The following is a 25,332-nucleotide window of genomic DNA, read 5'->3' on the forward strand; positions in this document are numbered from 1 at the left end:
ATTGCACACTTAATAGACTACAGTATAGTGTAAACATAACTTTTATATGTACTGGGAAACCAAAAACTTCGTGTGACTCGCTTTATTGCGATATTTGCTTTATGCGGTGGTCTGGAACCGAACCCGCAACATCTCCGAGGTATGCCTGTAAAGTCTTTGAAGGAAATGAGAATCAGGCTGAAGGACCTTTTAGAAAAGCCAATAATTTTCATTCTCTTTAGGCTGAAGTTTAACTTTCCCATTGTAGGCTATCTGATTTCCATGAGACTGAGAGGTGGGAGTAGCTAACCCATGATGACTGCACTTTTTTAATTAGTTTTTCATTCATGTAAAAATATTAATGGGACTGTTTCCAAAGCAAAGGAATTTAAAGTTAAAGATCAATGGCCAATTTTGCCCCACAGGCATTGGGATAAGCAGCTGGCACCTACATTGTACCAATGGCACTGGCTAAATGGATCATTATATAACTCTAAGCAGTTAATAATGATAGGTATCTCTGAAGCATGGCAGAATGAGGAAAATCAATGGGATGCTGCAATATCAGGATATAAATTATACAGGACTGATGGAGTAGGCCGTTCTGGTTGGAAAGTAGCACTCTACATGAAAGACTGCATCAAGTCAAATAGGTTTGATTTTTCAACTGATAAAAGAGGTATTGTACAAACTTGGTAGATACAAATCCCACGTTTCAACAGAATAAAAGTACATTTGGGAATGTACTATCAACCTCCAGACCAGGACAGCAGCAGCAAGCTAGAAATGCTAAAGGGAGATGAGAGAGACTGCGACAACAGAAAATACAATAATAATGGGGGACTTCAACTATCTACAAATAGCCTGGGTCAATTTAACATCAGCCCAAGATGCAGAGATGAAATTTCTTATAAATGACTGCTTCCTGGAGCAATTGGTCATGGAACCTACCAAAGGAAAGGTCATTCTTGACTAAGTCCTAAGTAGTACACAGGATCTGGTGTAAAGAGTTAGTGTTACTGAGCCACTTGGCAATAGTGACCACAATGCAACTGAGTTTGACATCCAGGTAGGAGGGGAGACAAGAAAATCTACCACAGTAGCCTTCAACTTTAAAAGGGGAGAGTACAGCAAAATGAAGAAGCTAGTTAGACGGAAGTTAAAAGGAGTCCCGAAAGAGGTGAGGAACTTGCAGGCAACATGGGGACTGCTTAAGAACACCATACTGGAGGCACACAACAAATGCATACCACAAATAAAAAAAAAAAAGAAAAGTGGACCAAAAGAAAGCCAGCCTGGTTTAATGGTAGAGTTGCAGAGGCAATAAGCAGAAAAAAGGCTTCTTTCAAAAAGTGGATGTCAAATCCTAATGAGGAAAATAAAAAAGAGCATAAATACTAGCAAGGCAAATGTAAAACTGAAATAAGACAAGCTAAGAGAGAATTCGAGGAAAAGATTGCTAGAAACACATAAAGATTTATTTAAATACGTTTGAAGCCAAAGACCTGCCAGGGAATCAGTTGGGCCTTTGGATGATCAGGGTGTAAAAGAGCATTAAAGAATGACAGGGCCACTGCCAAGAAACTAAATGCATTTTTTGTATCTGTCTTCAATGTGGAAGAAGTTAGGGAAATTCTGTCACCAGATGCACTCCTCTAGCAACAAGTCAGTGTAGCTGACCCAAATTGAGGTGTGAATAGATGCGATTGTAGAGGAAATAGATAAACTAAACAGTAGTAAATCACCAGGACCTGATACCTGTGGGGGCACTACTACGCAGAGCCACCCACCTCACTGTGCTAGGCCCTAAAACCTCGCTTCAGGAGCCTCCCACAGGGTGCCTGCCTACCGCTGGCTGTCCCACTTCTAGGAGAAAACCCACAAGCCTGGGGTAACGATGCCACCACCCGGGCACTGGTCTCTGTTAGGGCTTTGTGCAGCCCAGGACACACAGACCCTCCAAGACTTGGGGGTGCTTTGCGCACTGGTAATATTTCTGGGTGCCTCTTTCAGCCCAAAACACCCCCAGGTAACCTCAGGTATAACTGAGGGAACATACACAGGCAAGCTCTCCAGCCAGGCCAGGAGCAAAAGACTTGCCTCTCAACCCTACACTGAAACAGCCAGGGACGCTGTAACCCGATACCTTTATTGATCAGGGGGTGGCAAGGAAGTCAGAAAAACACTTTGAGCAAACATAATTAATCAGAGTCTTACAAAGCCTTGGATGTAGTAGCCCTTTTAAAACGCATCTGCCTAGACATAAATCCTAACTCCTGGCTAATTTCCTAGTTTTTACTTACAGGAATTCATCCAGGCTGCAGCCTGGAGGCACTTTGCTTGTGGCTTTTCAAAATGCCTACTGGAGGAAGAGAGAGAGCTCCCCCATCCCCTCAGGAATTTATCTGGCTAGGTCACTTGGTTGACCAGCCTGAACCAAACAGCAAGCAAGTGAAAGGGAGAGGGGTACTCCTGGAATGACCCAAGGGGGGTGGGCAGAGAGAGGGGGATTTCTTCACAATGGCCTCCAACTTAGGGTTCTGAAGGAACTCAGATGAGAAATTGCTGAACTCTTAACTGTAGTATACAACTAACGCTTTCACTAAAAACAGCTTTAGTACCAGAGGACTAGAGGCTGGCTCCAATTAGACTCCCATATTTTAAAAGAGCTCTAGAGGGGATGCAGGGAACTATAGGCTAGTGAGACTAACCTCTGCTCCTGAAAAACTGGTTGAAACAATAAAAAAAATTGTTCAAGACATGAACTAACATGACTTGCTGGGGAGAAATCAACATGGTTTTGTCAGACAGAAATCTTGCCTCACCTATTCACTAAATTTCTTTGAGGGTGTCAAGAAGCAGGTGGATTGGGGCAATCCAGCTGACATAGTATAGTCAGACGTCCACAAAGCCAAACTCGTCGGAGGCTCTTAACTAAATTAGGTAGTTATGGGATTTCAGGGAACATCCACTTGTGGATTAGAAATTGGCTCAAAGACCAAAAGGAAAGACTGAGCATAAATAGTCAACTTTCAGAATGGAAAGAAGTGAAGAGTGGGGCTCCCCTGGGATCTGTGTTAGGACTAGTGTTGTTCAACCTATTCATAAATGATCTGGAAAAGTAGTGAGGTGGCCAAATTTCCTGCTGACGCAAAATTATTCAAAGTGGTAAAGACCAAGCATGACTGTGAGGAACTACAGAAGGATCTGGTATGATTAAGTGAATGGGCAACTAAATAACAGATGTAATTTAATGCAGGCAAGTGTAAAGCGATGCACTTGGATAAAAGTAACCCAAACTACGCTTACATTATGATGGGCTCTACATTAGCTGTTACCACACAGGAAAGATCTGGGAGTCACTGTGGACAGTTCACTAAAAACATCAGCTCAGTGCTCAATAGCCAAAGGCAAACAAGGCAAACAAAAAGTTAAGGATTATTAAGAAGGGAACTGTAAACAAAATGAAAAGTATTACTATGCCCCTTTACAAATTCCTGGTGTGTCCACATTTTGAATACTGTATCCAGTTCTGGTCCCCATACCTCAAAAAGGAAGAACTACAGAAGGTCCAGAGAAGGGCAACAAGGATGATTAGTGGTAAGAAGGGGCTCCCATATGAGGAGAGACTAAAAAGGCTAGGCCTATTCTGTTTAGAAAAGAGAAACTTGAGAGGGGATGTGTTAAGGGTTTACAAACTACTAAATGGTGAAGAAAAAGTTAACAGGGGTTCACTATTTACTATCTCTCACAGTACAAGAACCAGGGGTCATAAAATGGAACCCCCAAAATATAGTAAAGTAATTATTTTGTAATTTAAACTGTTCCATTTCTCTTCATTGAATTTTGACCTTTAACTGTGTGGTTCCCATTTATACTTTTATCTGACAAAGCAGTTTTTTTAAAGGCTACTAACTCTAGAAACTTATGTGCTGGCTCTCTACATTTCAGCTACACAGAACTATTTGTTGTTCTTTGATTTCCTATATAGAAATCAAAATTACTAACATGTCTGTCTCCAACCAGGACAACTTCTAGACATCACAAGGTAGAATTGTAGAAGTAGAGAAAGGAATATCTTCCACAAATGTATCAGTCTGACCATAGCGTAGAGAAGGTGAAAGCACCTTCATATTAAATTGTTGAATCTAGGCTTGTGAAACAATGGCCAGGATGTGATCAATCTAATCCAGCCTGCTGGTGCTACAGGCCATTTAATTCTGCTCTTGTCCCTGGCATCACTGAAAAACAAAATGAGAAAAGCTGCTTTTCCTAACTTTTTCTCCTGTAACTGATCATATCACTCCCGATGCTGAATTCCTTCACTATTTTTCTTTCTCTTCCAGACTTTCCTATGATATGACTAGACAAGACTGTCAAGGCCTGGGGTTTCCTCAGTTAATCAAAACTGATATTCATTTCTTGGTATATATATAACATCTTTCAAAGAACATCATAGGCATAGTGTTATTTTAATGTTTGTTCACCTTTGCTTTTCATTACTGAACTAGCCAACTGGCTGTCAAAAATAATGGGGGGGTGGGGAGCGGGCAGAGACAGGGCCTGCTCCCCCTTCCCTCCTGCTGCTTGGGGCCCAGGGGAAAGGAAGCAGTGGGCCCAGACCCAATGCAGAGGAGGACCAGGCCCGAGGGTGGGGAGAAGCTGGTCCACATGGTGGGAGGCCTGGGGGGGAAGAAATGGACCCAGACTGACCTGGCGGCAGCGGGGGCATGGGAGGAGCGGGCTCGGGGCTGCCGTGGGGGATCAGGGGTAGGGCTGGAGTGGACCCGGGCCCGATGGGAAGAGGCTCGCTCCTCCCCTCCCCTTGCGGCCGCCATGTTGGGCTGGGCTGGGCTGGGCTGGGCTGGGCTGGGCTGGGCTGGGCCCCCCACTGCCTCAGCAGGCCGGCTTTTCCTTCAGCTTGGGCTCGCTGCCTCCCCTCCCCCACATTGGGCCCGGGACCAGTCCTCCCTTGGCCCCACTGTCACCGCTGATGCCACAGCATGCCTGCTCCTCCCCACTCCCTTGCGCCGGGCTCACTCAGGAACAGGAGAAGCGGGCTCAAGGCTAACATGGGGGAGGGGGAGGAGGTAGGAGTGGACCTGGACTGAGTGGGGGAGGAGACCCGTTCCTTCCCTCCCCCCAGCCATGACGAAGTCAGGCCAGGGGCCCACTATTCCCCCCACAACACGGTGGGCCGGCTTTTCCCCCACTTGGGTCTGCTCCCCGCTCCCCGCATTACCTGCAGGGAGCAGGGCAGGGGGGCAAGCCCAGCTCTGCTGGCCTCGCCCCCCCTGCTCTGTCCCTTGTGTCCCCACCATCACGATGGCAGGCTGCCTTCTGTCAGAATGCTTCTTTACACTCTGATTGGCTGTTTGTCAGCCAATCAGAGGGCAAACAAAGCATTATGGACAGAGACAGACAGACAGATAGATTTAGGCTTTTATAATATTAGAATTGTTCATTCAAAAATGGAACAGTGAGAAAGGCAATCGAATTGCGCTTAATACTCTGTATCTTACCATTTCTGTTTCTTTATTAATTCATTGTATTTTACAGGAGTTAAAGCAATTTCTAACATTTTTTTTTCCCATAAAACCCTTAAGTGGATATTTACTTCTGTAAAATGTAACAAATTAATAAAGAAACAGAAATGTTAAGATACAGAGTATTAAGCACAATTACATTTCTTTTCTCATTGTAGTTTATGACAGCTGTTCACACTTCACAAACCTCATTCACCACCTCAATAGTTAATGGTTTCAGCAGGCAAAATATCATGATATTTACCACAACCAGCTCACAGAGAACTGAGTTAGAAATATCTAAGTTGTTTAAAATATACTTTGATATTTTTCAACAATAACTATGGGTACAAAAATGTATACAAATATATAGCTTTACCTTGGAAGAGCAGTGATTTTCCCCCATTTTTCTACACAGAATCTTCTTGGCCCATTGCTCCCTCGCAGAGAGGCAAAGCCTTCATAAGGTATGCTGGAGGTGCCTGTAACAAACTGTCAACACAAACAGAGTACAGTATAACCTCATAAATCCAGATATAAAAAATCTGGAATTATTGAAAATCCAGCACTTTTTAAAACTACACTCCATCAAGGAGTAATGGCAGCCAGCCCCAAAGCAGTGGAGGGGGAAGCTTGCATGCAGCAGCTATAGCTGCTGTCCACCATCCTGCTGTCGCTGTTCCATGTACGGCTGCTGGTCCGGGACTGGCTGCCCCTACCCTTCCCACCGCCCTGCCCTACCACCACTCCGGGACCGGCCACCTCTCCGGTTTCAAAAATCTGAAATTTTCACATTTCCGGCAAGTGCTCAGTCCCAAGCATGCCTGGATTCATGAGGTTATACTCTATTAAGAATCAATGCACAAATGAAGGGTCTTTCAGTGTTTGTGCACCCGAGTAACTTTACTCATATTGGTGTTCCCACTGATGATAAGACCCTCTGTGAGACAGATATTTCCTGATAGCAGACTAGGAGAGAGGGCTTCTTAGACTAAGGGCTTCTTAGACTAATTTTCTTTTAAAGAGTCCACTTAGACACCCAATATAACCTTTTAGGAAAAAAAGCCCTGAGAACAAGACCTTTACACTTATTCCTGGAAGTAGGGATGTGCGAAATGGGCCGTATTCAATTCAGATTTGGCCCAAATTGGGGACAGTGATTCAATTTGTTGATTCGGATCACTGTCCCCGATTCGATACGGCTGAATCCGAATCTGAAGATTTGATGCTGATTCAGAGAATCAGCAATTCAGCCATAGACACAGCTTTAAATGTTTTTTCTACATTCCCCAAGGTACCAGCTGCAACTTGTGAATGTTGGATGCTGGGGTGGATGGAGCGTCCCACAGGAAACTTCCAGTCCACTTCCAGGTCTGCCACCGAGTGCATTGGGGGGACCCCCCACCCCATGTTCCTCCAGCTTGGAGATCAGCTGCAGGGGGACCCTGGCTGTCGCCCCAGACCCAGGAGGCACCAATCTCCTAGTCCACTTCTGGGTCTGCTGCCGAACACACTGGGGAAACCCCATCTCCCCATGTTACTGTGGGACGCTCCATCCGCCCCAGCATCACAGCATTTACAAGCTGCCTGGTACCTTGAGGTATATAGAAAAAACGTTTAAAGCTGTGTCTATGTCCAAATTGTCAAATCTTTCCAAATCAAGTTGAAACTCTCTGAATCGATTTGGAGAGCTTAAAGGGTCTCCCAATTCTATTCAGATCCAGAGGTCCAGCCACCGAATCAGGCCGAATCTCCACCAAATTGAATCAGGGACCGCAGCTTTGCATAGCCCTACCAGGACGCCTCTGGAGGAGACTGCAGAGTTCCCAGGTCCTTCCCAGGTTCCACACTATCAAAAAATGTCATCATCCTGGAATATCATTTAACATCTAATATACAATGGGGAAGAATATATCTATAGGAATCAACTGATCTCTCACCTGTAACAGCCTTAGTCTTTGTTCATTATTGAATCTTTCTACAGCAGCCCAGAACCAGCGAATTACAATATGATTATCATGGTAACCTGTTAGAACAACAAAAGCTACATTATTTTTGGCTCTTTTAGCTTTAAGTTATCTATAAGTTTGTGAAAGAATATATCTGAAATGCTAATAGTTATGGACCTTCTCCTTTCTCATCCTTGGTTACAGTGCGAATATCTATATGTCTAAATCAATGGCAAAAAAGTGAAACAAAACAAGGACTCTCACCAGGTTTACTGCACTTTGTTGCAAATCAAAGGCAGGCATTCATCCAAGTTAAGAAACAGAAAAACAAAATCCCTTTTGCAAATATATAGACATATCAATCACTAGCAAGTTGCTAAGTAGCATTATTAACTTTGGTGACATTTGGGGGGTGGTAATTTTTTTTTAAAGCTGTGCCTGGTGCCAGAATGGTTACAGCCATCTCACTCACAGTAGCTGCCATCAGCTCCCATTGTTCTCACTGGAACTGAAGCCACACCCCACTTAGGTAGGATCACAGCCAGTTCCCTATACCCTTTGCAGGTAGAAATGAGATGGTTTCAACTAAATAAATATGGCTGCCATTTGCCATTGATTCCAAAAAGTCTGCTATCTGACTGCTGTCCATGAGGATGACTACCAAGGAAGAGCTGTGAATATGGGAACAGGAAGGAAAGCTAAAAGTTACTAAAATGTCTGCTCTTAATCCAAAACTAACCAGAAAAATAATATCTTGACATTAAATTATAATAATATATTTCATAGGATGGTGTAGAATGGGATAGCTTAAAATAATGACGATGCTGTATTAGAATTTATTACGAATAACAAAACTGAAAAATTAACGTCACCTCCTCTATACTCTGTGTTATTTCTCCAGTCACTTAAGTCAATTTCTGCTGTGCCAGCAATAACCAGTTCCAGTTCTCTTGCATCAAATACAGACACAAGTCGAGCATCAACCACCTGTGAAGGGAAACAAAATACAGAAAAAAGTACTCATTGCTTCTATTATTTTTGCCTTTTACTAAATAAGCTCCTCCATTACAAATGTAGTATCATTTTTCAAGCAAGGAGTTGTGCTGGCTTGTTCAATGCATAGCAAATTTTAAGGTTTAAACATTTTTCAGAAGTCAAATAAACAGACTGTTCTTCCGCTCTGTGTGTGGTTTTATTGTGTTGTGGTCTGTTTTGTTTTAACACTGTAACTGCATTCAACTTTATATGAAGATCATACTCTCTGGAAGGCAAGTTATTCAACAAATAATACTGAAACACTCCAGGGCAATAGGGATTCAGTACATTCAAGTTTGATGACCAAATGTAGAAAATGCAGAAAACATACACTTCACATACACTTAGGCAATTCTGCTAGGCTGGAGTGAAGTAAAAAACTCCTTCTATGTCTACATGAGATCATTTCAAGAATAAAAGAAAAGGCTACACTGTACACATCAGAGTATGTATTGGCACTAATGTGAATAGTAGGCACGTAGCTACTCAGTGACCAACAATTACTTTAATTTACATACTAAGACATTTGACTGTTACAAAATAATAAAATTAATCCACTGTTTGGACTTATGCACTGTTACTTCTACTTTTACATTTGTTATATAAATACTATATGGTTGGGAGCATTAAAAATTCATATTGGGGAAATGTTTGTTGGGGAAACAGTTCACAAGTAGGATTTTGTTTACCTCATAGAAACCACGAACTAGACTTTCTGTTTGCTGCACAACCCCTCTCTCAATTCTCCATTTCACCATTCTCTCTATGTATTCTTTTTTGTTTTTCTCTGTGACTGGGATGTTGGCACCTCCTGGCTTTAATTCCCGTTCAGTGATCTAAAGGTAAAAATAAAACAAAATAACCCACCACAAAATAATGTAAAGACAAAAAGGATCACTTGTACACTTTGTTATGCTAATTCCCAATATAATTAACCAAACAGAGGCCAGCTTTTCTGAACAGGAGTACATAAATTCAGATGATACAGCTGAAGCCCCTGTTTTGATGAAATCATGACTTAGAAACAAGCTACCAAATAAGAGATATAAACCAACTTTGCATTGTCATCCCTGTAGACAGATGATAGAAATGGGTTTTCCTATACCATATAACCTTTGAATGCTGACAGACAATACTGACAAATTTAGATGAACTACTGTCAGCAAAGAAAACTCAAGTATGGGACATTTCATATAGTCTTCAGAAAGTCTGTTTAATCAGAAAGCCATGTTTGGCAATAGATGACACATTTCCATAAGATTTTAAAGCTGTCTGTTATCATATATGATTTTTATTAAAAAGTACTTAAAATCAGTTGGGAATGACAATCATTTTTAAGTCCAGAGAAACAGTTACATAATAGACTATAAAGAAGAAAGGAAAGGAAAGTAAGAATCTTTCACACCTGCCCAAAAACTTCTTCATTTACAGTGAATGTGAGATCTAGGATATCATGTATATCGTTGTCTTTCATCCACTGCAAACTCTGGTGGAACTCCTCATCAAGGTATTCCAAGTCACTCAGGTCACATAGTCTAACATAAACAAGAAGAAAACATACATATATAGCCGACAGCCATAGTGTGTGCTCAGTAACAGAGCTAGACAGGACAGCCCTACAAAACATACTGAGAATAAAGGGAGCTCAGAGAAACCAACAGAACAAAGAACAGTGGTTACTAGATTCCTTTGTGTTGAGGTCCTGAAGTCAAATTAGTAGAAACTATTCTGACTTTGTGTGTTCGCCTGCTAATGGTAACAGTGGCTGCCTGTTCCACACTTATTCTCTCCATTTTGTTAAACTGTAAACTCCACCTTTGAAATTTTAAAGAACTTTTATTTATATATTTCATATTGTTCCTAAGTGTTTGCCCTGTATTTCATGAAACTTTATTTTAAAGCTGAAATATAGAAAAATAAAACCCTAATAATTCTATAGATAGAAATAAGCCACCTACAGATAGTACACAATTCATCCCATAAAAGAAACAGGAACTTCTTATCACTAGCAACTGGCACTGTACTTATTGCTCAGGTTCCTACTCTATCACTTCTTTGATTGCCCTACTTGGCCAGCGATGCCAGCTTTCACAGCTTATTTATCCACAGCTCCCAAAACTGTCTGTTGTGCTTTTGGCTATGTTGCTGCTAAAGCAGGCACATCCTTCCCAATCCAGTCTGCAGGCCATCTACCCTCTTCTCATTCAAGCCCTTTGTTAGCACTAACTCCTTCCAAGATCCCCACCAGAAGTCAGGTAACAGCAACATTTACTTAGGTCAAATTCTGCCATGCTTATTAACACTGAATAACATCTTACCTCTCATAAAGTACATCTCACTGCTACCCACCAGGGAAATCTAACCTTGTTTCTGTGCTAAGGCTCATGAAAGGACAGATGGGAGGCAGCTCAATTCTTTGTTACTTAAAGACTGTCAGGAGTTGACTTGGGACAAAAATGATTTTAACTTGCATCCTGCAACAGTGGCCCCTAATGAGCAATATGATCCTCACTGACCCAGTAATGCCCTACGCACATCAGAGTTTCCTGCAGGGATGTGTACAGGCTACAAAGCCATTAGAACCAGCTATGTAACTCTACAGAAGGCCTCTGGTGGAGAAGCATGCAGCCACTTTGCTCTTTCTTACTGCACTCATGAATCAGAACCAGTGTGATTAAGGTGGCAGGTGCTGGCTCTGGGTTATTTTTAAAACTTCTAGATAAGCACTAAAATAAAGAGCGAACGGAATGTGATGATTACATGATATTACTGCAAGAGTCTTTGCTCTTCTTTGCTCAGGCTCTATACTATTTTATTAGCTCCCCTCACGACATCTCCTCTAAAATTAGCTTGTAGGGGCAGGAATCGTTTACATGCTATAAAGCAAATACATAAATCGTAATGTTTTATTTCCACAGCTCCATAAATCTGCAGGATATTTTTCAGACAAATAGAAATCACCCTTCCAAAATGCATAAATATTGACTCCCAATTTTAGGTTTCCAAACTTGAGATACATCAGTCCTGACTTTGAGTGGTGTTGAGCAACTGCAGTTTTCATCTTGAGCTGAAGCAGTGGGTGTACAATAGCAGTAGTTTTCAAAATCAGACCCAAGGTATCTTAAAGCTGAGCAAGTCAAATTGGAGGCAACCAAAAATTAAAGGCTACCTTTGAAAATGCTGGTCTTAAATCTAGATTGTCGAGTGATTCATATCCTGTTCTATAATTCAGTAAAGCAAAATGAACACACATTTTATTAATATCTGTAATAATACCACAATCTTTGCATGACTTCAAGTATTTTATAGCAGAAAGATAATTTAAAAGGTTAAAACTAATCACAAGGTTTTCATACTGATCACAATCAACATTTGAGTTACTAGCTAATACCATAAGTTGGAGCAAAAAGACTAAAATAAATCTTGGATTAACTATAAGCAGGGATCCAGCCTTTCCATTTAATGTGGAAAAATGCAGACTTTCTCATTTGAAGGAGGAAATGTGGATTTCCCTCTTTAAAGGAGAAAAGTGTGGAAGGAAACCACAGGAAACCATGGATTGCCCTTTGCAGGCTGGCAGCCTTTCAGCCTGCAAGGACCTGCTTGGGGCTGGGAGAAGTGGGAGAAGGGCAACTGGAGGCAGGGGACATCACATGCATGTACGCACACGTACACACATAGCTGGCATAAAGCCAGGCAGCGTGGTCAGACTAGCCCCAGCAGCTGGATGCAAGTAAGTCTATGGGGGGGCAGAGGTTGGAGGGCCAGGGCTTGGGGACTGTCTGAAGGGCTGTGGGGGGTGTCTGTGTGTGTGCGTGGCAGGGGTACGTAGAGGGGATGGGTGTGTGAGAGACAGGAGTGGGACAGCAGTAGCTGGGGACCCTCTCCACTAGGGCTGGGGGTGGGGGTATAAGGCTGCAGGTCAAGAGTAAGGGGCACCGACAGGACTGAGGGAGCTGTGGCTGCTTGGGAGTGAGGAGCACTTCGGGGGATGGGGGCCTGTGGGTTGGGAGTGAGGGGCACCAGCATGGCCTGGGGGAGCAGAGGATTGTGGTTTCGGAGTGAGGAGAACCAGCAGGGCTAGAGGACTGTGGGTCAAGAGTGAGAGGCATTGGCAGGACTGAGGGCCGGCGGTGTGGGCAGAGGCAGGCACTGGCATATAAGGGTTGCTCAGTGCCACAAAGCAGTGGGGGGACAGCCACCACTGGACCCACATCCTGGTGAGGGAAGGTAGCAAGCAGAGGCCTGATTTTCCATGATAGTCAAATGCCAAAATATATAGGTATTTAGAATTTATTTTATTATAATGATGGAGGCACTGGTAGGCTTCCAAATTGCTTTAAAATTGTAAATATAGAAATTAAAATTGTGTTAAATTGATAGCTATTTACATAGTGGTGTTTCATTTTAATCATGGAAAAACACAAATTTTGGGGGTTTAACCAGAGAATTTGCAATTTTTTGAACAGAGAAAACCAGGATCCCTGTAGACAAGTGACCAAATAATTACTTATATTGCTTTATTTTCCTAGGTATGAAAACCTGAACATTTACTGCAAAAGAGAGAACAATTCCACTTACATTCGGAGGAGGGCTTTATAAAAGGGCCGGGTAAAGAAGGCATCTAGCAGATACTGATGTATCAGAGCAAGACCAAGGATTCGACCACTAAACCTGAACCTAAAAGACAAAGGAAATGAGTTATATGCAGTATACTCAGACATTGTGGTTTACATGTTGCCCTGCGATCCACACATACAAGTTATATACACAAGTTTCTTAACAGTATATTTAAACCAGATAGCTAAGGCTCCATTGTAGTATCATGTTTCTTTTTGTGTTCCTTTAAAATTCACTCTAGGGTCTAAGGGAAAGTCTGCAGGGCATGGAAAGTCCCTCTGTTTTACATTTAAACTGACTGCTTTTCAGTCACAGAAACTGTATACTAATTCATTCTGTATTGGTATGATGTAAACCCTCTTAGACTTGCTGGTACTGATGGGATTGAGATCAGGCAAACAGCAAGTCTGAAAAACTGGTCTTTGTATATATTCTGTTAGATGTTAAGGTAAGGTTACAATGTGTCCTGTTTTTGGGTCCTCCCATCTCCATCTGGGCAGTTTTTTAAAATAGCAACAAATATCCGGGATTGTCCTCTGCCTCTGCTTAGCATCCAAGTTTTTCCCAGAACTTTCTGGCTTGCCCCAGCAAGGAGCTGCTTGAGGATGTGAGGATCAGGGGAGGTACATCACAAGTGGGCGATGCGTCTGCTTACAAGCCCTGGCAGCTGTAGGCACGTAAGGCCAGGGCTTGGGGAGTATGTGCACATGCATACGAGCACGAGGGGGACAAGTGCCTGCCAGGGCTGCCTGCCCCTCCAGTGAGGGAAGGGGGCAGGGGGGCTCTTTGGGGCCAGTGGGGAGCTGTGTGGGCAGCACGGCTGGGAAGGTCGGGGGGGGCATGGGTCAGGTGTGAGGGGCACCAGCAGGCCTGATGGGGCATGGGGCTGCAGGTCAGGAGTGAGGGGCACTGACAGGACTGGGAGGAGGGCTGTAGCTTAGGAGCAAGGGGCACCAGGGGGCCGGTGGACAGTGGGTCAGGAATGAGGGGTGTCGGCAGGGACTGGGAGGGGATGTAGGTTTGGAGGGGGGGCACCAGCATGGTTGCGGGGGCAGGGGCGGGATACTGTGGGTCAGGAGTGAAGGGCAGCAGTAGGGCTGGGGATGTGGCTTGAGAGTGAGGGGCAGGGGCCTTCTCCACAATCATATTACCCCCCACCCCAACAGGTGTTCTCTTTTTTGAAACTGGAAATATGGTAACCCTAGCTAAGGGCACAGTTCCCTTTTTAGAAACAGTGTCTATTGTAGGTCACTGTAAAAATGTCTTGCATTGTATCAGCCCTCCACATATCTGAAAACAGAGCTCAACCTAAGGATTTCTGTGAAAAAGGGAAGTTTATAGCCCTTTTGTTTGGACATAACCTCAGCATTGTTACAGTCAGAAAGACCAGCACTTGATTATGTCTTTGTCTATGCAGTGTGCATGATGGGGAGGCAGCACACAAAGCCTTTTCCCTCCATGCACAGGGACTGGCCACAACTACATTCCTTACATTCCCCCTGAGGCAAGAGCTATGCAAGTCTGGCACTAGTGTCTCCAAAAGAATGGGCTCACACACCACTCATCATTAGCTAGCTCTCTGCATAAATATGGCTGGGGAAGAACATAAAAAGGTTAGCAGAGCCATTCACAACCCTGAAGTTTTTCCTTCCAGACTGCCTGCACCATTTACAGTTTGTTCTTAATGAATTTATATTTCTAAATCAACAGGTGCACAGATATGCAGTGCACCTAGCCAGCCAGTCATTTTACAAGTAATGCCATACCTGGGTGCTTATTTTGATGGGGTGGATGTTTATCTTACTGGGGTGATCTGACCCCAGCTGACTTCCTGCCCCTTGGGCAGGGGGCTGGACCCAAAGATCTCGTGAGGTCCCTTCCATCCCTAATGTCTGTGAACCTCTCAACTACACTTCATTACATTGGGCTTCTATTATTTGAAACTCTAGTTTGCCCGTAGAGTACTGGGACCTATAACCGCCATCCCAGAGTTGCTGTAATTTAAGTGCTTAGATCCAGATTCACTGACTTTTACAGAGATGCACTGATATGTATCTGCTGAGAGTTGGGCCCTTAATCATGAAAGCTGGTTTATGTAAAAAATGGCCTTAGTTTTAAAGAGGCAAGGATTTCTTAGGGTTATACAGGTTTCCCTCAATTTATGCTACATATGCATTCCTGGAGAACAGCGGATAAATCAAATTCGCATAAATCAAACCCACTTTACAATGTAACAAATAGGGATAGGTTCCCATGGTGGAGAGGGAGGGAAGCTAGGACTAGGGAAGGGGTGGGGGGAGAGGTGCCACTCCTGGGTTTGCACAAGACAGCAAAGCAGAGGGAAGAGAGCGGCACTAACCCCAGCCCCAGCTGCAGCAGCCTTGGGAGTGGCCAGCGCCAGCTGCCTGCAGCTCCTGAGCTACACTGTGCTGTGCCTGTCCCCCGTGCCTGGGCTTCACCTGTCCCCACTCACCTCTACTCCTGGGCTGCGCCGTGCCCTGGTGCAGGCAGCTGGTGTCGGCTGGTCCTGGGGCCGCTCCAGCATGGGCTGGGGTGAGTGCAGGCAAGTGGAGCCCTGGGTGGCAAGGGACGTAGCATTCACCCCAGTCCCTGCTGCAGCAGCAGCCCCAGGAGCAGCCGACGTCAGTTGCCTGTAGCCGCTGGGCTGCACCATGCCCTGAACCCCCTGGGGCTGTCTGTCCTCACTCACCCCAGTTCCTGCTGCAGCAGTCCCAGGAGTGGCCAATGCCAGCTGCCTGCACCAAGGCACAGTGCAGCCCAGGAACAGAAGTGAGTGGGGACAGGTGGAGCACAATGCAGCCCAGAGCCTGCAGGCAGCTGGCCACTCCCAGGGCCGCTGCAGCCAGGGCTGGGGTGAATGCTGCGTCCTGTGCTGCCTGGGGCTCCGCTTGTCCACGCTCATGCCAGCCTGTGCTGGAGCGGCCGACACCAGCTGCCTGCACCATGACACAGCACAGCCCAGGAGCTGGGATGAGCCCAGGCACAGGGGGACAGGCGGAGCACAGTGCAGCCCAGTGGCTGCAGGCCGCTGGTGCCGGCCACTCCTGGGGCCACTGCAGCTGGGGCTGGGGTGAGTGGGGCCATGGCCCTTTCTCCTCCCCACACAGACTTACCTGCTCAGGCGGGGGGGCATCTATGCTGATCTCATAAGAGCAAATTTACATTGCATATAACAAATTATGGGTCTAAATATGCTCATCGCATAAGAGTGAATTCGCATATAAAGAACTCACATAAATCAAGGGATACCTGTATCTCTTATTGGACCACCTGTATAGCTGGGATAAAGTTAGACAAGCTTTTGAATGCAAGACATTCCTGATGAAGAATGTTTTGCATCCTAAAGCTTGTCTAACTATCTCAGCTATACTTGTTCCAGCAAAACTTATCACCCTGACAAATCCTTGCTTCTTGCATAATTTCTAGACCATCATGGCTAGAGCAGCACTCTTAATACTACCATTAATTAATTTTAAAGAAACTAACTACACAACCTTCCATTTTTTTCTCTGATTGTCTTCAGATCCCTCATTGTAGATCCTGACCTCATGTTTTAAAGGTTATATAGAGTGCCTCTTGATCCAGACACTTTTATATTTACCACTGACTGCTTTATCACAAGAACAAGATTTCATAGCGTTTCCTCCAACAGAGATCGAATGCCTTGCTGGATATGATCTGTATTGGTAGAGAAATCCTAAACTATGACATGCAGCTGAAATCTCCCCGTATTCATTGAGCTGACTAAACTAGTCTATTTTTCATGCACAAAGGGCTGATAGTGAAGCGACTTGGGTGAAGTGACTGCTTGTGCAAAAGCAGCATGGCATTTCATATTGTGAGCCAATGCACATTAGAGAAAAGTCAGCTTTGCTGACCTGACGAGAAATATCATTTAAAACCAACTCAAGAGAAAAATCAGTGAGGAGAGTCTAAAGAAATGCAATTATTTGACTACTATTGGTTAAAAAGATAAAATTCCATAGCACATGTCTGATTACGTATGAGCTGATTCTCTGCAAATGGGGACAATAGAAAAAAAATTTAAAAATTAAGATTGAAAAAATAATTCTTACCACTCATGGTGATTGTCCACAAAAGCAGACATGGGACTTATTTGAACTGTGTAGGTATCATTGGCTGAATATTCGAATAAACCATAATATGGATTGAAGAGTTCTCTGGACACCAGGAAAAAAAATTCTCTTGAAGGTCCACTGTAATCCAACCTTTACAAAAATAAAGTTAATACAAAGGATTTATTTTACACAGATGGTTTCTTCTACAATCTGTTTCCCTTAAATATATATGCTAGGCTTTTCTAACACCCTGTCACTTCTATTGAGTGGAATCCTCCTAAGTAAAATACAAACAATCATCACTGAAGGCTTCATTTAGTATATTACAGTCTAGTGTTGAGATGTAATAGAAAGGAAAGCTAAAGGAAAAGCAGAAATCTCTTGTATGTACAGTGTACAATATAAAAAAGCCACCATTAGTCCAAAATTGAAAAATGAAAAAAAATCATATTTTGTTTTCACAAATTGGGAACTATAAGAACAACCCAATGGGTTTTGTCCTGAGAAATATATTGTAAATCAAATAATTGCTTTGTCTTCCCTGATCTAAAAGACTTTATTTATTCTTAGGGAATATGGTAGTTATTTATCAACTTTGTTTATTAGAAACAGCAATCTTGAATTAGCAGGCACTGAAGGAAATGCATTCTCTGAGTAGCGTGATTACACACAGGCTGAAGAGTCTCACTGAAACAGCATTAAGGATGAGCTTGCAGTCCTGCCATTTCCCCCAGGGTCACAACTGGAGCATAATATGTATAAGGTTAATACTTCTGGAAAGGTGAAAAATGGAAAGCTAGGGGCTTTTCCACAGTGAATGTGAATTATTATAACCCCAAACAAGGAACATAAAGAACCTTCTGTACCCTCAGGAATCATAATTAGCCCTAGTACCAAGATAAAACTCACAAAAAAGGTAGACACTAAACTTTAAAGGAGAGTCTGTACCTGGTAAGAGTGAAAACAGTTATTTGATACACAGCTAATATTCAACAGTTAATGATTAAATAACTCACAAGGACACACTTTGAACTGTATGTATGGCTATGTATCTTTTTTCTTATTTTGATATATCAATATACAAGTTATATTTTGATATATAAATATATGAACTGGGACATAACTTTGGATGCCATTAGTCATTAAAAATGTAGAATAATAATATTTAATATCATGATTCTGCCCCTTACAAAATAACCAGATTCCCTTCCAAAAAGAGTTTTCATTATATTTTCCACCCTTTAAAAATGCTAGCACTCATCCTATTCTCTCCTTCCATAACTCTGAGCATTTCCAAGGCTATTTCAGATCAAGGTAGATGCCAATGCTATGAGTGCTCTGTGTGGGATGCCTAATCAGATGTTCTTTGCAGTTCAAAAAAGGAAGTTTTGGCTCAAGCACATCTGCTAACTGCAACAACATGACTCAAAAGGAAGATAGCTGTCAGGCTGTGTAAATATATGTCAAAAGCAGGATCTGAAGGATCTACCTGGAAAGCAAAAAGCGAGTAGGGCAAATTCTAGAGGATCAGTATAATCTGTTCACAGAACAAAAACCAGCTTAACCTGGGGCTGGACCCTCCATCAATTTCAGTTCCTGAATAGATTTAAGACATAACCTCATATAATTCACAATGCAGTAGTCTAGTCTCAAAGTGACAAAGGTACAAATGATAATGACAGCAAGATCCATATAAAAAAGAACCATGTGGTCTCGAATTTGATTCTCAAACAGTAGCTTTGCATCTACCCACTTGAGGAAAAGTAGGCTGGTAACATACCCTCTGTCAGAAGAACAAATGTAGTCTGTGCCATATATTCTGTTTGCTTTCCCAGCCTATCAGTAATCCCTCATTTGTTCCTGGAGTGAGAACCTACTAACCAGCTCATATCTCTGTTGATGGCAAACGACAAAGTGCCAAATGGCATTAGCCCAGGCCAAAGGATGGTCTTACAGTTGAGGCACCATACTGGGACATAGGAGATCAGTTCCCTTCTGTAGCTGAGTGGGGTACAGAATTCATTTCACTTCAGTTCCCAAGCTATAAATAAGAATAAGAATGCTTTCCTCATCACAGAAAGCTTTATAAACATAAATTCATCAACATTTTAAAGTTTAAAGGTGAAGGAAGCCATAGTACCCACAAAGAGAGAGAACTTGATAGATGGAGACCAAGTTGGGTTAATCCCGTGGCGACTAACTCTCCCCTAACCTTCCAAACAGCCTAACATCTGTATTACATAGGAGTGGGGTGGCAAGACAGACTCTTCTGTGTCTTCTCACAGAATAATGGTGCAAAACTACACTCGAATCTCACTGACAGAGTAAAGGACAGGTATTCTTTATTTTTGCCAAAGTCCCAGGAATGTCAACACTACTTCAAACATTGTCAAAGCAGCTGATTAAATCTGTTATCATCAGCCTGGGCACCAAATCCATCTCTAAATTTCATTCACCAATTTAACCACGTCATTCCCAAACTGTAATCAGATTAAAATCAAGGAAACCTGAAGCACTTGAATATCACAAAAGTTTACTCACCCCTGACTTTTCAGTATTCTCTAGAAATGGAGGAGACACAAAAGCAACTGTTTATACTGAATAATCATTTTCTCAGCAAATGATGCACAGATGCTTTCTTAAGGAATGCAAGCAGTCCATTCTCTCTAAGTGGAGCTCCCGGTAGAAAGAGATAATACACAGCAATTTATGGGGCATAGTTATATCTCAAGTATAGCCGTGACAGCGGCAGAAACTCAAGGAAAGAAGTCATAGTGTCTGGAAATTACTGTCCCATCCTCAGAGATGCTACAAGTGCAATATGAATCTCAGAGATTTTGTCCACCAAGCAATATAAAACTTTTCCTCACAACAGAAAGATCTTGATTCATTTAGTTGGCAAAGAGAGCTCAAACTACCTAGAACGATCACCAACCTGAACAGGCTGCCTACAGACCCCCTGGATTGTATGGTGGAGGCAAAGAAACTCTTTTTTACCTCCAGATGCTAACAGCAAAAGAATGAAAAAAAACCCTTTATCACAAAGGATCAGCTTCAGCATCATGTTTCTGCCACTCTTTTCTAAAACTTTAGCTTTCATCAATCATCTAAAAAGCAGGGTAACCTGTAAGGATAAGAGGTGGTATAAAGACCATTGCTGAACTGCAAATAAAGCCACTGATGCCCTACTGAAGGAAGAATATGCTCCCCCAGTCAATCAGAAGCCTGTGGGCTCAATTAAGCTCCCTGGTCTCTCACCCTGACAGAAGACGTGGGCACCACCCTCAAATTCAGAAGGACATGACAGCCTGAACACCAGACCGAGGATATGTGCTGCTACACAGGCTAAATCAGTAAACTCTTGAGGCATTCCCGGGGCTGTCAGAGTAACTATTAAAATACTATCTTTGTGCTTGAGCTAACTCCAGCCATTTCACAGTGCTCCTTTTGTACACAGGATTAATATGACTCATGTCAGAGGATCAATCATTACATTCCTGTTTTGTCAGTTGGGTTTATCCCACAACTAAAGACTTGGCACTTAGGTCACTTTATACACGAGGCATGCAGCCACACAACAGCTGCATAAGGAGCAGGCATCTGAGGATTCAAAAGCAGAAGCACTGTGGTTGGCAGCAGACTTCCTCACTTCCGGGAGCACTGCTTAATATTTTAAACCATTACCAGTCCGTATAAACCCACTAATTGACACGAAGAAGAGACTGTGCTACTAGGGCCATTAGCTGGGATAAAAGATTTGCTGTTTTTCAAGTGACCTTAATTGAGCAGGAAATTTCAATTTTTTAAGAAAAACAATGTTTTGGATTTATCATGGGTGAGATTCTGAGCACCACCCTTAAGGGTTCAGGGAGTCCTAAAGTAACTTTAAGTAGCTGGCAAGTCTCCCTCACCCTGATGCTAGAGAGACCACTAGTGTAACCTAAAAAGGCCAGTGGGCCCATTGGACTACGTTGACCTATGTACCATAGTACTTCCCAGAAACTTGTGTGCACTAGGGGACACCACTGCCTTGGAGCATATCCCCTAAATATGTACTTGGGGAGAGACTTTGGGAGCAAATCTTACAGCTGTCTCCACAGTACTGAACCAGGGGCCTTCTCCCATTAGTGAAACAGGGACTTTTATACTGTTTATACTGTTTTGTCCTTGGTATAAAGGGGCCACATCTGGGGTAAGGATCTTACACCATATTTTTAGATGCCATCAATCATCCTTACATTCTTCTGTCATTTTAGAAGAACCAAAACAAATAATTATCCATTAATTAAGACATACATACCACAATGACAGGTTTACTTAAAAATATCTACGATAGACAGATGATACTGTACTGTTTAATGTCCATAGCAAATCCAAGCCCAGAAACTACTTGTTTCTTACCAGCTCCACATGTATATGCACACCCACACCCAACACACTCTTGTGGCAGAACTGCAAAATCATGCATTTTACTTTAAAATAATTAAATTTAGAAAAAAGTATATACATCTGAGGTTCTTTTATTTCCCATGTGGCTCTGAACATGCAGGCCACATTTGCAAGCTTTCTTTGTTAACATAAAGGGTAGAAACTTACTTTAAAAGACTGAATAGAGAGCTTCATGTACTCAAGCAACTGAGGATTTAAGAAAAACACCAGCTATCGTAAGATTCATCTTAAAATTGTGCAAATAGCAACAGTGAGGTTTAAATTACCCTAACTACTAAGCAAACAGACCTAGAGTTAATCAAAATATTATGTACATACAGTGAGGATTTCATTACTGACTTAAGATTTCCAGGGCCACAGAAATGCCAGATTAAATTCCTTCCCCAATGTTATAAAGAAAAAATTGCAGCAAAAAAAGTAGAGATTGGATGGGAAGATATGCTTCTCTGAACACTTCTCCTATGACTCCTTCCGTTGCCTCAACCCATCCTCCTACGTGTAACCAAATGAGCTCTGTGATACATATCCTTGCGCAATCTGAGATGAAACAAGATTTGTTTGCACACATCCTTTCATCATTCAAAACATACACTTGTAAGCAGATGACTGATGTCAATTCAATTTGATGTTACTCATAATTAACCCCTTCTTTACTTTAAACAAGGATGTGTTGTATAGACTGGCTGTAAGGGGAGAAAGGAAAAATGTGTATTATATGGCCCCCTCATCCAGGCCACTAAGTCATTCCATGTTTTGAAAAGTAACATCCTAACATGGTCTGATGAAGGAAAATAATCTACCTGGCCTTATATTTGTATTATTAACTCAGTTCTCTCTTTCATGTATGATTTTCATTCTTTTTGCTTTATGTTTAAAGTTTGATTGAAGTTGATAGTTGTGAAAATTAAGGCCAACATCACTATTTGGAGTAGGCCCAGTACCTGTGCCTGAATCCTGTGTTATCAATACACTTTCAGTTTTGTACTGCACCAACCCTCCCAATTATTGGCCTGGAGTTTTGCTTGGATCAAAATTATCTATCAATCTGTATTGATGTGGTAAAACTATCTTTATCAACAAGCCCACAGTTGCAGCCAGAGACCACCACATTTTATTGGAAAGCTTTACTTCTTAAAATTAGGTTTTTAAGGTTACACTTAAACACACTACAAATCTTAGGGCTTTTTAAAGGAGAATTTATCTAATGGTGTACCAGTTGCTTTTACTGCACCAGGATCAATACAAGTCTTTGGAACATCCTACAGGGTATTAACAAACAACTGCAAACACCCTACCACTGGGTCAGGATGTATTTTACACCAGTTTCTATAACAAAAGTAAAAAAATCTCTGAAATATGAGAGAATAAACTTATGTATATATTTACAGTAATGTTAATCAGGCCCATAAAAGGTCCTAACCTTGAGCTATAGCTGTGAGAATAAAAAAAGATATCTGTATACAAACGGACAGTTAGATACAAAACTGATCTTTTCCCAATAACCGAGAATTCCAAGTATGCAAGGAAATGCGTATTTATTTGCACGTGTGAGGATTTGAAAAACTAGACACATGAGCCATATTCTCAGGCCAGCCTGCACCTTGTCACAGCAGCTGAACTACACAGAAATTGCAGGGATGGGGTGACAGATTCCTCTGAGTCGGATGTTGGTATAGCTGCAGAACCTACTATAGTTTATTGACTGAAACAACTCTCTATTCCTCTTCACCATAATGTGAAGGAGAGAAGATCCTCTAAATGGCTGGTCTTTTAGACATGTTCCTCCCTTATTCTATCTCTCTGTATCATCTTCACTTACTGTGCGAGTGGTGCAAGGCAAAGGATGTGGACCACAATGGGCTGCTCTTCCTTTGTGCTACTGAACTGTATCAGGTTATACTGCTAGGGCTCTTGTACAGTGACGAAGTCTGGTCAGATTAGTCCCTTTGTGTCGTATGAAATTAAAGGGTTTAAAAACACAGAGGGGCCAGAAAGCAAAAGAACTAAAATCTGAAGACAGAAAGCAGTTCACCATTCAAGTTTCATTTGGAGAAGGGAAATCAGATCAATTGCTTAATCTGGCATCATAATGCAAAACTTCCAAGCTCTCCAACACATCAGCATTCTCTCAGCCACAGGCTAAGCATCTGCTGCTATGGCTGTGAGATGTTAGGAATACTTTTGTTTATTTAACAGATAGCAGCAGACTGCTGGAAAGTTTTCTTTGTGACATAAGACCCTGACCTTGCAGAGGACCATCTGCCTCTTATGGTAAGAGTTGAAACGTAGTTAGACGTGTTAGTCTGAAATCAAGTGGCTGGGTAAATTTGCACCTTATAGCCTAACCAAAGTAGGTAGATAGATACTTAGCTAGACAGATATAGCACAAGCTTTTGTGGGCTGAAGCTCAGTCCACAAAAGTTTGCGCTATGTATTAGAAAAACACAGACAGAATTAACAGAGATAAAAGAAATACGGAAAACGTGAGAACTAAGTTTTTTTCTGCTTTCCTGGTGACACTGAGACATACATTGGCAAACCCTCCATAGAAACGTACACCTAACTTCTGAAAAGTTTTACAAAAAGCTTTACACCATAAAAGCTGTGCATTACAAAAAGCTTAACATTTTTAAAAGCCAAAGAAATCATTCTGAACAGCTGTTGGTTCTAGGCTTATGTATGTGGCATTTCCTGACCACAATCCTTCCTCTTTTCACTCTAGACCACAATAGGTGGTAAAAGAGCCAAGCACAGCTGCAAAACATAGTATAAACACTGTGTTCATGCTTACTTCCCTCTTCTACTCACCCTTCCTCCCCAACAAATGTGACATAGAGTTTATTTCTCTGTAGGTCTTTTCTTGAGTAACCCATAATCTGGTTAAAGGCATCTTCCAGCAAGTGGTCTCTTCTGATGATTAACCTGCACAAGATAATTTTCAGCAATTCACTTAACGGAACTGTATCAGAAACCACCCACTTACAGTAAGAGGTAATAGAACAACTGCTACCAACAGCATTTATTTTCAGTTTCATGGGATCATTTGATACAGATTTAGCAGCTTGTGCTTGATAGTCTACGTTCTTCTTGGGTAGACTTTTGAATAAATTAAAATGTTTCCTGAATGAAGAAATATTGTTTTAACATTTTTCAAGACCAATTCTCATTTATATCAAAAGTTGCTTTACAGCCTTCTGGCCACCTAAAGGGGTCTTAAAATGGACACAACACCCTCTTAAAATGGGCACTGCACTTAATTTAAAAAATCCTTTTCGATGCCAGCGCTATGCAAAATGGCCTTATTGTACATGAGAATCTAGCACTTCATTTGGAAATCTATCTAGTGCAATACACAAGGCAAAATTTGGTGAAAGATTCTGAATGACAGGCCTGAAAACTAATATCCTGTATTTATCCAAAGAACAGGTTTATCTGGGTAGCAAGGAATGCCAGGAAGAATGACAGATATTTTTCCAAGAACTGAATTCAATGCTAAACATAAAAGTGTAATTACATGATTACTGGAAAAGTGTAGAAAGGGGAAAAAAATCATGAGGTCTAGGCAAAATAATCTTACAAAGAGCTGAACATTTCTCTCCTTGGCCAAAGTATTTTTTGCAGCATTTGCGTCCCATGGAAAATCAAGTGATAAGTACAGTAAATATAATATCTTAA

General features: G+C 42.2%; 1 protein-coding gene across 1 annotated transcript in view; it reads right to left on the reverse strand.

The window, feature by feature from the left end:
• HECW2 (HECT, C2 and WW domain containing E3 ubiquitin protein ligase 2) overlaps window positions 1-25,332 on the reverse strand; it is a 239,849-nt gene that overhangs the window by 12,099 nt on the left and 202,418 nt on the right. The window contains exons 20-27 of the mRNA XM_019523126.1: window positions 24,466-24,579; window positions 17,206-17,358; window positions 13,070-13,168; window positions 9,894-10,023; window positions 9,178-9,324; window positions 8,326-8,440; window positions 7,445-7,530; window positions 5,884-5,996 (exon numbers count right to left, since the gene is read on the reverse strand). Of these exons, the coding sequence (XP_019378671.1) occupies window positions 5,884-5,996; window positions 7,445-7,530; window positions 8,326-8,440; window positions 9,178-9,324; window positions 9,894-10,023; window positions 13,070-13,168; window positions 17,206-17,358; window positions 24,466-24,579 (957 nt within the window). The remainder of the gene's footprint in view (window positions 1-5,883; window positions 5,997-7,444; window positions 7,531-8,325; window positions 8,441-9,177; window positions 9,325-9,893; window positions 10,024-13,069; window positions 13,169-17,205; window positions 17,359-24,465; window positions 24,580-25,332) is intronic.

The sequence above is a fragment of the Gavialis gangeticus genome, unplaced genomic scaffold, assembly GCF_001723915.1.
Source record: "Gavialis gangeticus isolate Ggan-Ray unplaced genomic scaffold, GavGan_comp1, whole genome shotgun sequence".
Taxonomy (NCBI): domain Eukaryota; kingdom Metazoa; phylum Chordata; order Crocodylia; family Gavialidae; genus Gavialis; species Gavialis gangeticus.